The sequence below is a fragment of the Rhagoletis pomonella genome, unplaced genomic scaffold (genome assembly GCF_013731165.1).
Source record: "Rhagoletis pomonella isolate Grant_MI unplaced genomic scaffold, Rhpom_1.0 Rhpom_scaffold_00533, whole genome shotgun sequence".
Lineage (NCBI taxonomy): Eukaryota > Metazoa > Arthropoda > Insecta > Diptera > Tephritidae > Rhagoletis > Rhagoletis pomonella.
In genome coordinates, this window is record NW_023459087.1 from 37,186 (window position 1) to 49,937 (window position 12,752).

Genomic DNA, 12,752 nt, shown 5'->3' on the forward strand with positions numbered 1-12,752 from the left:
TGATCTCCGAAATAGTGCTATAACTTCTACCGCTTAGACTTTGTTGCATTTTCAATTCTTCCTAATAAACAATCGTGGTACAAAGCTCAATAAAAAATATTTATTTATTTTTATTTTTAGCCAATTTTTAAACCGCTTTCCAGGTGCCTATTTTTTTTTTTTAAATAAGGTTGTTTAAAAAAAAAACAATTAAACGACAAAATCAAAAACAGCTTTAATGCACAATACAAGAGAAACGGCAAATTATGTCACAAAAAAATTATTGTTTTTATTATTTTTAACCAAGTTTTAAACCGCTTTCCAAGTCCCTATTTTTTGTTTAATAAGGCTGTTTAAACAAAAAACAATTTAACGACAAAATAAAAAACAGTTTTAATGCACAAAACAAGCCAAACGGCAAATTATGTCACAAAAAAAATAATTGTTTTTATTATTTTTAACCAGGATTTAAACCGCTTTCCAAGTCCCTATTTTTTTTAATAAGTCTGTTTAAACAAAAAACAATTAAACGGCAAAATCAAAAACAGTTTTATTGCACAACCCAAGCCAAACACCTTACATCTTAAAAAATACCAGAGCGACAAAATTATTTTTTCCACAAATAATTAACGGCAAAAAAACGGCAAAGTCATGGTCATATGCGACATTTTTTGCTTGATGTTGTTTCGCTAACTTTCGGCTATGCCGAAGGCTTCATACCTTTCATGAACATCTGCAAATTTTACTTTGACAGATTACTGCTTTTGAATATATCTGAATACATCGATAGAGGAGCTACATACTAATATAAACAAGTAAGAAAGTCTATGTTCGGGCGGAGCCGAACATTAAATACCCGGCGCAAGTATTAAATATATGATTTCCACCTTTTCGAAAGCTACGGCTACATGATAAGCGGGTGTATAAGTTTTATATAAACTAGCATCCTTAAATTTCGAAATATTGGAATTTTAAGCATTTCTAAAATTTACCGTTATATGAAAAGCGGCCGTAATTTTAGTCCGATTTCAACAATTTTCAACGGTTTGCTTTTATGTGGCAAGCACAATAACCATACCGAGTTTGGTACAAATTACTAGAACGGTTAACGAGATACATATATGTGATCATAAGTGGGCGGTGCCACGCCCATTTTCCAAAATTTTATCATAAACGTATTCCCTAGTAAAGAATTGTTGCAACCATCAATTTTGAATAAATTAGCTTTAATATTTACTGATATATCGAGGATTTCGTATTTCTCGAAATTAGCGTTATATGGGATGTGGGCGTGGTTATTGTCCGAGTTTAAAAATTTTCGGCCATTTGGTATGCTGTATCAGGGTCAACAACTGTGCCAAGTTTGGAAGAAAAATTTATTCAAAATGTCAATTTTGAGTGAATTATCTTCAGTAGTTACTAAAATATCGCAGTTTTCGTATTTCTGAAAATTTCCGTTATATGGGAGGTTGGCGTGGTTATTTTCCGATTTTGCCCATTTTCAATACCATCCGTCCTACGCACGAAAGAAATACACGTACCAAGTTTCGTTAAGATATCTCAATTTTGACTCGAGTTATCGTGTGCACGGACGGACGGACGGACAGACAGTCACCGCTTAATCGATTTCTCTTTTCATTCTGATCATTTATGTATACATTTGTCCATATCTATCTCGATTCGTTTTGCCTGTTACAAACAACCGTTATGTGAACAAAGTTATAATACCCTTGTGCACAAGTGCGCTCGGGTATAAAAATCGGATCTAAACAATCAGAGGTATGGAAGATATACCTTATATTAGCACCAATCTAAGTGATTTTCACTGGTATGTTATCGGTATGTAAACCGGTAACACAATTTATTGGATTTAGTTTCCTACATAAAGGAGATATATCGCAAAAACTGGTATCTGAACAATCAGTGGTATAGGAGTTAAAGCTTATACAGCATAGATTTTGACGATCTTCTCAGTAGACTTTGTATTATTATTTATAAAATATCTTATGAGATTTATCGGTTTTAGCTGTTCAAATAACGGAGTTTTACAGTAAAATCCCATATCTGAACAATTAGATGTATGGAAGATACATATATGTTATAGTCACCCGATCCTTGTTATTTTAACTGTAAGTATTCTGTTAATAATGAGTGAAAATGGTGCGAAATTTCATGTTCCTAGCTGCATAAATGGAAGAGAGTTATGATAAAAGACCTCATATCTGAACAATCAGTTGTATGGGGGCTGCAGGTTATAGTGCCCCGATCTTTGTTATTTTCACTGTAAGTTTTCTGTTGATAATTATTGAAAACAGTGCGGAATTTCATGTTCCTAGCTGCATAAATGAAGAAGTTATAACGAAAAATCTCATATCTGAACAATCAGTTGTAAGGGAGCTATATGTTATAGTGGTCTGATTCTTCCGGTTCCGACAAATGATTAATACATTATAAAAATATATCCACCTACCATATTTTATCCGGATATCTCGAAAACTGAGAGACTTGATTGCATACAAACAGACGGACATGGCTAAATCGACTCAGCTCGACGTTCTGATCATTTAAGTATACATTTTTATGGGTCTATCTCTTCTTATTCTGGTACTTACAAACATCGGACCAAAGTTATAATACCATTTCATGCTCATAAAAGGAATAAAAACGGAATCTGTAAAAGAAAAGAAAAAACGAAAAAAATGTCCAAAAATCGAATCTCAAAAACGTTTTCTTATAACAAAAACTGTCCAAAATGGAACCGGTTATAAACTGGTTGCAAAGTAATGCACTGGGCGACAATTGCCACCGCCAATGGCATCGCCGTGTAAAACTGGACAGTTGAAAGCATTGCTTGGGTATTGAGAACTGGTACTGTCGGCAAAAGGCCTAGTTTTAGGCTAGTCAGATTTTCTGTAGGGTACATATATGTAGGTAAATAGGCAACTCAATTGAGTATGATAATTTTTGTGTGATCAGATAACATTATTCTTATTGGTTTTGATAAACATTTTATGCCACTGGCTTACAATATACCTCTATTGGTTACAATATTTTAAGCTGTAATAAAAAATTTTTTAGTAAGTAATAGTTATTGGTTTTGAAAAAAAAAAAATTGTATAGGAGGTCCTCTCCTAAATTTCGTTCTGCCTACGCCCATGCACACGTCCAAAACTTATTGACAGATCTTTCGTCCATATATGTATGTATATAGAAGAAATGAAAAAAGGAGGTTTGAACAGCAGTTTGTGCGGGGGATTTGGGCTCTTTAGTGCTTCGGTAATGCACTTAAATTGATTTTTTAAATAATTCTTTTTTGTTCTGAGGCTAAGATCCCGTTCAAAACACAAGAGCTTAAGGCGCGTTTTTATGAAAAGCGTATTTTAAAACGCGTTGGTTGAAAAATAGTTATGTTTTTTTTGTTTCACAAATTTTTGTTATATTCTTTATTTGTACATTTACGCAGATCGAATAAAAATGTATTTATATACTTATGTAAATGTTTTTATTTTGGAACGAATCCGTGTAAATGTATTGTATGAGGCCTTGAGCGCCACAGTAGCTTAACTGACATTTCAAAAAAAGTTGAGGTGCACCGTAAAATGCATTATCAGAATCGAAACGGTAATAGCCCTTTCAGTTTTCTTTTACTATAATAGGTAGCACCACGCAGGTGCAATGAACTTTTTAGTAAAAGACCGCATTTATTTGTTATATATCCTTCTATCTCATATTACTAAAAAAAATTTTTGTAGATAGGCTCCCCTGGCCTTCCTGGCCTCATATGTAATATGAATTTGTTTAGTTTTCTTTTAATAAAACTATTTATTGTACCCATATCTTATTTAAGGCAATTACACGAGTTTTCTTTTTACAGTTTATTGTATAATAAAACATTGTTTTTTACTTGGTAACTTTGAGGTAACTTTGTTTGTAAATTCTGGTCAGAAAATTTTTTGTAGTGTGGCAACCGTGACTGGCACTCCATTTTTGGTGATAGAACTTTTTGGAAAAGTATCGATACCAGCACTCATTTAGAATACATATGTAGATACTACAAAGAAGAATAAATGTCAGTACTCATATTTGAAAAAAAGTATCGATTATACCCGTATTTCCAAATATTTTTAAGGCAACGAAAAGTAAACAAAAATCAGATTGCTTTGTTTTTATGACCTCTTCTTATTTTGAATGTGAATAAACATTGCTTTTAATAGTTGAAATATGATCTAATTTGCAATAAGTTTATTTCTACAGGCGTTAGTTGAATGCTTAAAGCAAAAGCTTAATTAAAGTTTTTAAAAGCAAATATTTTTTAATTTGTAACTACACATGAGTATGTAGGTGGGGCCCAATTGTTTGCCATTATATCAAATACCTTTTAAAAACTCTTTGCTTACTGGTATAGGCAGAATTTTACCAATTACCTTCAGCAATTCTCTGTATTCCGTATGCGCTATAAAAAGTTGTATCGACTGCGTATGTAATGGGATATCAAGTGATTGAATTAATGGATGTAAATGCAGGTTTATAAATCAGATATTTTTCTTTAAAATGCAGGTGCGAATCGACAATAGTTTAAACAATGACAATATTGTAAACTATTTTTAATGACACTAGAAGAGCGATTCAAATGCATTGTACATAACAAATCTACATGTTCACAGAATACGCCATTGTTTTTATCATACACGAAAATTAAGAAGAAATCAACTTACCGTTAGTTCAGTAAATCAAAGAATCTCAAAGTTTTTAACACCAACTCGAAGAAATTAGTGGCAAGCCCGCAGCGCGCAGATTTTGCCCCAAGCCCAGAGGCTCCTAGACACGGTTTCTGGTTTTTCGCAATTTGCTCGAAATTAAGAAGTCGAAACAGATTCGAATTCACCGGGTCGAATTCGGTGGGTGGGTCTGGTTAAAAGCATACACCAATTTTTTTTGGTGTTCTATTTGTATATAAAAGCAGTTATTCTGATCTTTTTTTTTACCTGAAAATCGTCTTTTAAGTATAAAAACTAGCAAAAATAACTGTACTCAATGCTGTCAACCGCCATATGGTAGCAAAGAAGCCATTTGGTAGGTTTTGGAACCAGCTCTTGGTAGGAAAAAAGTTTTACAGTGGTAACCCTGCAATAGGTATATGAGCCCCATTACGGGCACGAAGAAGAAGACATTTGCGATCCAAAAGTGGAAGGTATTCGCTCTCTATAACCTATTTTTCTAGCGTGAGGAACGCTTTGTGGGCTGTTTGCGGCACCCGCGGGCTCGTGTGGAACAAACCTAATGAAACGATAAAATGCATTTTGTTTCTTGTCCGTAACGGTACATATTCAAACTTTTGTGATTTTGTTTGGGACGTTGTAACTAGTAGATATTTGTATCCTATTAACAAAAAAAATATAAGTTGTCGCTTACGATATAAACGCAAAATATGGCTCGATAAAAGTATGTATGTACATATGTGTTTCAATTAATATGGATCCATTCCGCCCGAACACCCCAAAGGTATAAAAAAGTTTAACAAGAATCACGAAAAAGTAGTAGAGAATCGTTGGTCTCAAAAGAAGTACTTAGTCAATACCTCTGCAATGACAAGAACAAGTGAGATGTCCATAGCAAGTAGCATTAGTGGTCTTCCCTTAAACTCGTAAAAGCCTTGTAAAGCTCTTAAAACTCGTAAATTTACGAGCCTCGTAAAAGAACTGTTAAAATTGGTTTAGAGCTGTATTTACTAGTCCCTCGTTAAATTACGAGGCAAATTTGATGCGCAAACGACCTCGTAAACTTCAGTGTTACCGAGGGGCGGACAATTTTATACAAAAACGTATTATATTTATAATATTGAAAGCAATTGAATAAAAATAATATGCGAACAAATAGAATGAATTGCATGCACTAACTGTAGAAACTTGAGTTTTCTGCTAGTTTTCGGAGTTTTTGATTCACAAGATGGCGGCCTGTTATGGAAAATACCTCCAAACAAGAATTGTTTCACAAAATCCTTGTTGTCTATCAAACAGTCACTTTTCGCACCTATTTACACATTTTCACAAAGGGGGCGTCCCATAAAGGTCTCGTTAACTTACGAGTTTTACACAGTTTAAGACTTTTCGAGTTTAAGGGAATGCCCTAATTGTGTGTCGCATATCTTGGAAGTAGTATTGGTGAAAAAAGTGTAATTATGGCAACTTAACGTAACTCAGAGGCAATCTTGTGTTCTATCATTCCTGCACTCAACCGATTGCAATTTTTTTTCTCAACATTCAATATTTTTGCAAACAACGCCACACACATGTCAATTTGTTGAAATTTAAACTGATCGTATCGATTTGTTGCCTGTTTGTGGACAGCCTGAGTTAGATAAGTTATCCTAAGAGAAATTAAGAATGATTAAATAATTATTATTATTATTAATAAAGGATAAGGATCAATGTTTCCCTTACGTAGAACATTTTCAAGGCCAATGACTTTACCCAAGCGAATTAAATAGTTTTTAAGCGTGCAACATTTTCCGTAGTTTTTAAAATTCGTCTATGATTTGAAAACCTTTCTTCACAAGAGTAGCAAAAACTAGCTAGACTCTTGAGTAAAGGAATGAGAAATCAATTAAACAAAAACAAACTAAGAATGCCATTGCTAGTTTTGCAGCTCTATTACCTACTATTCATTACCTTTTACTACTGCGCGTTTTACACTCTCACATATTTGTACTGTAGTGGAAAAACTAAATTTTTACGTAATATATATATATATATATATATATATATGTACATATATGTATACAACGTTTTGCAGATCCGAAAGCCCATCCGTGCCGCGTTTCCTAATGGGCCATTTGGCCTTTGCAGATTTGTGCTTGGGATTGTATTTGCTGTTAATCGCCGCCATCGATGCACATTCCATGGGTGCCTACTTTAATTACGCTTATGATTGGCAATACGGTATGTATGTACTTTAGGATTTTGCAGCTATTTACTTCCCCATTATTAATCCTTCCTATTTATAGTTAACGATAAAAGTAAACAGCACATGTTTTTTATACCTTTAATTTCAACAATTAAGCAGAAGAAGCGCCGTGTGTTTAAATTAGAGATGGGAAAGGTACGTGATTTTTATGTGACAGAATGTGTCACGAGTATTTATGCGTGGGTGTGAACGGATTTAAGAAAAAATCACGAAATCGTCGTTAACCTTTATGTCAACAGCAACATACCCGGGTATGTTTTGCGTTTTCAAATTGCTTATCTTGGAAACTATACATAGGATTAACTTGAAATTTCATGATATCCTCAACAAAAGTCTGAGTGGGATTGGACCACCTGGACTAGAGATCTGACCATTTTTCGACTTCTACCCCTTACATCAACAGCTGCATACCCGGGTATGTATGTGAAAACGCATGCAAATATGTTGATACATTTGAAAAGTATACTTTATTCCGAATCAAATTCCTAAAATTTTGCATCTGAAAGCAACAACAAAGATAGCTAGCACGGATAGACGATAGCGAGATTAGTTGTATCTCATTGAGTTCGTTCGTTTCGCCGCTGGCTAACTGTTGGCGAATCGATGACGGCTAATATAATATTGTTAGCAGACCCCGCGAACTTCGACCTGCCCAAAATTATTATTTTTTTATTGAAACATTTTGGTCCAGCATTTTCACCAACAATTCACGGTCACGATTTCCAGTGATGCGTTTATCTGCTAATATTACGGTTTCATGGTTGTAAGAAGGCATATTTCCGTTGCCGTCTTAAATAACCTAGCAAAAGTGTATGTCCGTGACGAAGTTCTTGAAATTATCCAATGATCTGTCGTTTCAGAGCACGGTTAATTGCACAACGAAATAAATTTGAAAAACTTTTTCCTCTTCACTCCCTGGCGGAAACAATGATCCGGTTCAATGGTGAATCTGTCCGTGAAACTGTACCCATATATAGTTATCTCAGCCAGAGCATTGCTGTTCTACAAAAATCCAATATACATACATAGCTTTATTTCAGAAATGCCTCAAATGTCTTATTTAGAAGCACAATATTTCTGATGGTTAATTTAGCGGTGGTCATTTGAGATTAACCCCTGTACAACTTAATCCTGGTGTATCCGAATGGACCTTTAACACACAGTAATATTGGCAATTCACGTCCATTGGGCCAATCGGAACACACGGGAGCTCGACATAATTGGCGGTACAGCACGTCGATGTAATCGGACATTCATGGTACTTTTTCTCACTTGACGATTTTTCGTAATAATTCGACTTCAGCGCTACCCGGCGGCTCTTTTTTGCAATAGTATTGCCCTTACCAATACATATCTCGAATATGAGTCAAATTGGAGGATAAATAGGATTTTTAGTAATAACTCGACTTCCGAACTTGGTAGGCAAATTTTTTCGCAGAAATATTTCCCTTTACTATACCAATACATATTCCAAACATAAGCAATATCGGATCATAAGTAAGATTTTTAGTAATAACTCGAATCCAGCGAAACTGTGAATCTAACTATCCAAAGACCAACTCAAACACAAAGAATTTCTTTAAAATGGGTTCACTCACAAACACACGTACAGAAAAATTATATATACACACAAAGATACGTAATAGTTCAGTACGATTGAAAGGCGCCACGCCCCCTTTTCTCAAAGAGTAATGTATTGATTTCATATGTCTCCATACCAAGTTCCAGTACTCTACCATGAACACTTCCAGAGATATGCAGTAAAAAAAATTCGGTTTGTATGGGAGGCGCCACGCGCCTTTTTCCAATCACCGCAAATTTTTCTTCATGACTATGCACTTGATTTTATATATCTCCATACCAAGTTCCAGTCCTCTACCATGAACGCTTCCAGAGATATGCAGTATGAATAATTTAGTTTGTATGAAATATACTTTAAATCCGCGTCTCATACATACCAGATATACCCAAAATATTTCATAAAGATCGGTCGAGCCTTTTCGGAGGACACGACACGAGATTTTTATATATTAGATAGAGATAGAATGATATATGTAAAATAAAAAATATGAAAAATTCGAAATTTTAAACTTTTTAGTTACATCTATTGCATTGCGGAAAATTAGTAAAATGATTAGCACAAACGAGTTTTTTGCACAACATGCTGGCTTTTTTTTATTAGGCGTCGTTTGTATTATATATGTAACAATTAATAATAATAATAGTAATAGATTGGCACTTACACATATGTTAGTGTTTGGCCGAGCTTCTCCTCCGATTTTTGGCGTGCGTCTTGATGTGGGTACACAAAGGGGAGGGACCTACAGTTTTACGCCGACTCCGAACGGCGATTGTATTTTTATGAGAAGCTGTTTTTCATGGCAGAAATACACTCGGAGGGGTGACATTGCCTGCCGAGGGGCGACCGCTGTTAAGAAAAATCGGTTTTTCTATATTTTTTTCCGAGGTTTCTTTGACCAGGGCTTGAACCCAGGTGCTGATGAGTGAAAGCGCGCACTGCTTACCACTACACCACAGCGGCCGACACTTATCTACCTTAGTTTTGCTAATCTGATTATTTTAAGCGTTCATATTAGGAAGTGGGCCGTAAGCGTTTCCTTTTACAGAAACACCAGATTATCCTGAAATTTTCGCAACGCGAACAGTTCTTCGGCGTTTCTAGGTTACTATAATTGTGTGATCTACAACAAACTGCTTGATAGTGGCTACTGTTATATCTAATTAAATGTGGCAACACTGAACTCATGTAAGTAAAATATAGCCACCTAAAAGTCTACACTACGTTGCTTATGTATTTGACAGACTTTTCGTCCATTTTCTGACAGTCAGTTACGGCAGCTTATGCATATTATAGTTAGCCCTTAAAGACGAATACACAAGGTTTGATTACAATTGTACTACGCTCCGTCTTTTGGCCAGCTTTTTCGAAAAATTGGCCACTGTGCGCTGTTAGGAAAAATACCTTTTTTCTCAATTTTTTTGTGATGTTTCTTTGACCAAGGTTTAAACCCAGGCCCCGCGGAGTAGAAGCGCGCACTGCTTACCACTGCCCCTTTGTTTTTTTTTTTTTTGAAAAAAGAACAACTGTGTCCGTTAAATCGAGAAATATTACCCGTTCAGGGTTAATACTGATACATATATCTTTCTTCCGCACGAGCTGGTCCATTCTTTGCAGACCTCAGTATGTTGTGGGTTTGAAACTAGCAGCTTGTGGTGGTACAGCATACCAAGTTGTTCCATCTTTGTCAGAATAGCTTCCCCGGTTTCACCTGGTATGGCGTACATATATATTCAAACCCCACGATCATAAAGTGTGGTCTAAGAAACTTATTATTTATACAGTAAAATAACATATTTCTCAAATTTTGTTTTACATACTTAAAATAAATTTATTTTTTTAGAAAATAACAATACAGACTTAGCCAGATTAAAAACAAATTTAACAACACAATGTCATTTCCCATATAAAATGTATGTGCATTAGGGTGGTTAAAAATAAGTAAAGTCGGAATTTTAATGCTCTCACCCCCTAGAATTGTTATATATCGAAAAAAAGCACACCCCTATTTTTTTTAATTCAAAAAATATTTAGAGGTCGCTCAAAGTTTTCCATGTATGGGGAAAACCAACTTTTCGTGGAAATAGTATGGAATTCTTGAAAATCAATATTTTTCGATCGGAAAACTCTGGTTCTCTTCAGGAGACTTCCAATAACAATATCCAATTGTTTATTTAACCATTTTTCAATGCTAAATGGCATTTTGTAGGGGTTTGGCGGACATATAAAATATAGTTACTATGAAAAATTGGTTAAAAAAGTAATTAGGTATTATTACTGGGAATCTCCTGAAAAGAAACAGGGGTTTCCGGTCGAAAAATATTGATTTTCAAGAATTCTTTACCAATTCTACGAAAAGTTGATTTTTATCAATATAAAATACATGAAAAACTTTGAGCGCTTTGAGCGACCTACAACTGATTTCAAAATAAAAAAAGAGGTGTATATTTTTTCGGTATAGAACAATCTTAGGGGATGAGAGCATACAAATTCCGACTTTACTTTTTTTTACATAAATTTTTGGACCACCCTAATGGGCATACCCGGGTATACTGCAGTTGACGTACGTATAATTTTTCTGCTGTTGACAAAAAGGTTAATGTGCGTGAGTGATAGTTCTGCATTCGTGAACAAGCGTAGGACAAATAGGTTTCCTTTTTATTACAACGCTTTTATCAACTTGCAATGTTGTGGCTCCAGAAACTTTCAATGTTGTGGATCCAGAAACTTTCAATGTTGTGTGTCCGACACCATAAAACCTTTGCTTTGCAAAGTTCCTGTAAAAAAGTCTAGTGCATAGGGCGACATCTGTAGTGCATAGGACGAGGTAGATGACATCTAGATGTCGCCCTATGTACTACGTTCGCTACAGCGGAAATAGACGACACGCCATTTCTTTAAATAAAATTAATTGGTGCTAATATCGTTGAATTATTTTAATATCTATCGCAAAATTTTATACAGACAAGACAAAAAAAGTAGAAAATAAATAATATAAAAAAAAAAACTTTTTAATATACAACGCTTTTATAAATGGACTAAAAAGTAGAAAATAATATTTCTCAGTCCCATAGAATTTGTTTTGATAACTTTTGATTTTGAAATTTTAGCAAAAGTCGTTATAACCAATTTATGAGATTGAAAATGAAAAGCGTGGGCGTATGTAATAGACCTGAATTTATATGAAGGGTAATATATGTATAAATGTGGATATATGAATAACGACCGTTTAAAATCGATGTCAAACTCGTACTTTCTCTGTAGAAATTTTAGGTCTATGTTATGTAGTTTGACTATTGTCAATTAAATATAATGCTTTGTATTGCATGCGCCCCACGCTTTTCATTTTCAATCTCATAAATTGGTTATAACGACTTTTGCTAAAATTTCAAAATCAAAAGTTATCAAAACAAATTCTATGGTACTGAGAAATATTATTTTCTACTTTTTAGTCCATTTATAAAAGCGTTGTATATTAAAAAGTTTTTTTTTCATATTATTTTTTTTTTAATATATTACATATGAAAGGGTTAGAATCCAAAGGATCTAAGCAGGTCTGACACTGTTTTGAGATAATTAAGGTTAAAGTTGATTACTTATTGTAAATTCTGGGTAAATGCATTTGCATTTCTTCCCTAAATGAATGCAGGTTAATTAACTAATTCAAACAATGTTTACTGCAGATGGAAAAAACTGAAAGTTATAGTGACCCGATCTTTGTAATTTTCACTGTAAGTATTCTGTTGATAATGGGTGCAAGTATTGCAAAATTTCATGTTCGTAGCTGCATAAATGGAGAAGTTATTATGAAAAATCTCATATCTGAACAATCAGTTGTATGGGGGCTATATGTTAAAGTGGTCCGATTCTTCCGGTTCGGACAAATGATTAATACATTATAAAAATACACCCACCTACCAAATTTGATCCGGATATCTCGAAAACTGAGAGACTAGATTGCATACAAACAGACAGACAGACGGACAGACGGACAGACGGACATGGCTAAATCAACTCAGCTCGACGTTCTGATCATATAAGTATACATTTTTATGGTTCTATCTCTTTTTGTTCTGGTACTTACAAACATCGGACCAATGTTATAATACCATTTCATGCTCATGAAAGGTATAAAAAGAGGTGTGTATTTTTTCGGAATAGAACAATCTTAGGGGATGAGAGCATACAAATTCCGACTTTACTTTTTTTACATAAATTTTTGGACCACCCT

The 12,752-nt window shown here is 34.4% G+C and overlaps 1 protein-coding gene across 1 annotated transcript in view; it reads left to right on the top strand.

Annotated features, from left to right (window-relative positions):
* Positions 1 to 7,131, top strand: part of LOC118751092 (lutropin-choriogonadotropic hormone receptor-like) — a gene marked incomplete at its 5' end in the record, with an annotated part of 40,255 nt that extends 33,124 nt beyond the window's left edge. Inside the window, 2 exons of the mRNA XM_036485860.1 lie at positions 6,772 to 6,917; positions 6,983 to 7,131. Of these exons, the coding sequence (XP_036341753.1) occupies positions 6,772 to 6,917; positions 6,983 to 7,131 (295 nt within the window). The remainder of the gene's footprint in view (positions 1 to 6,771; positions 6,918 to 6,982) is intronic.
* Between the last annotated feature and the right edge of the window lie 5,621 nt (positions 7,132 to 12,752).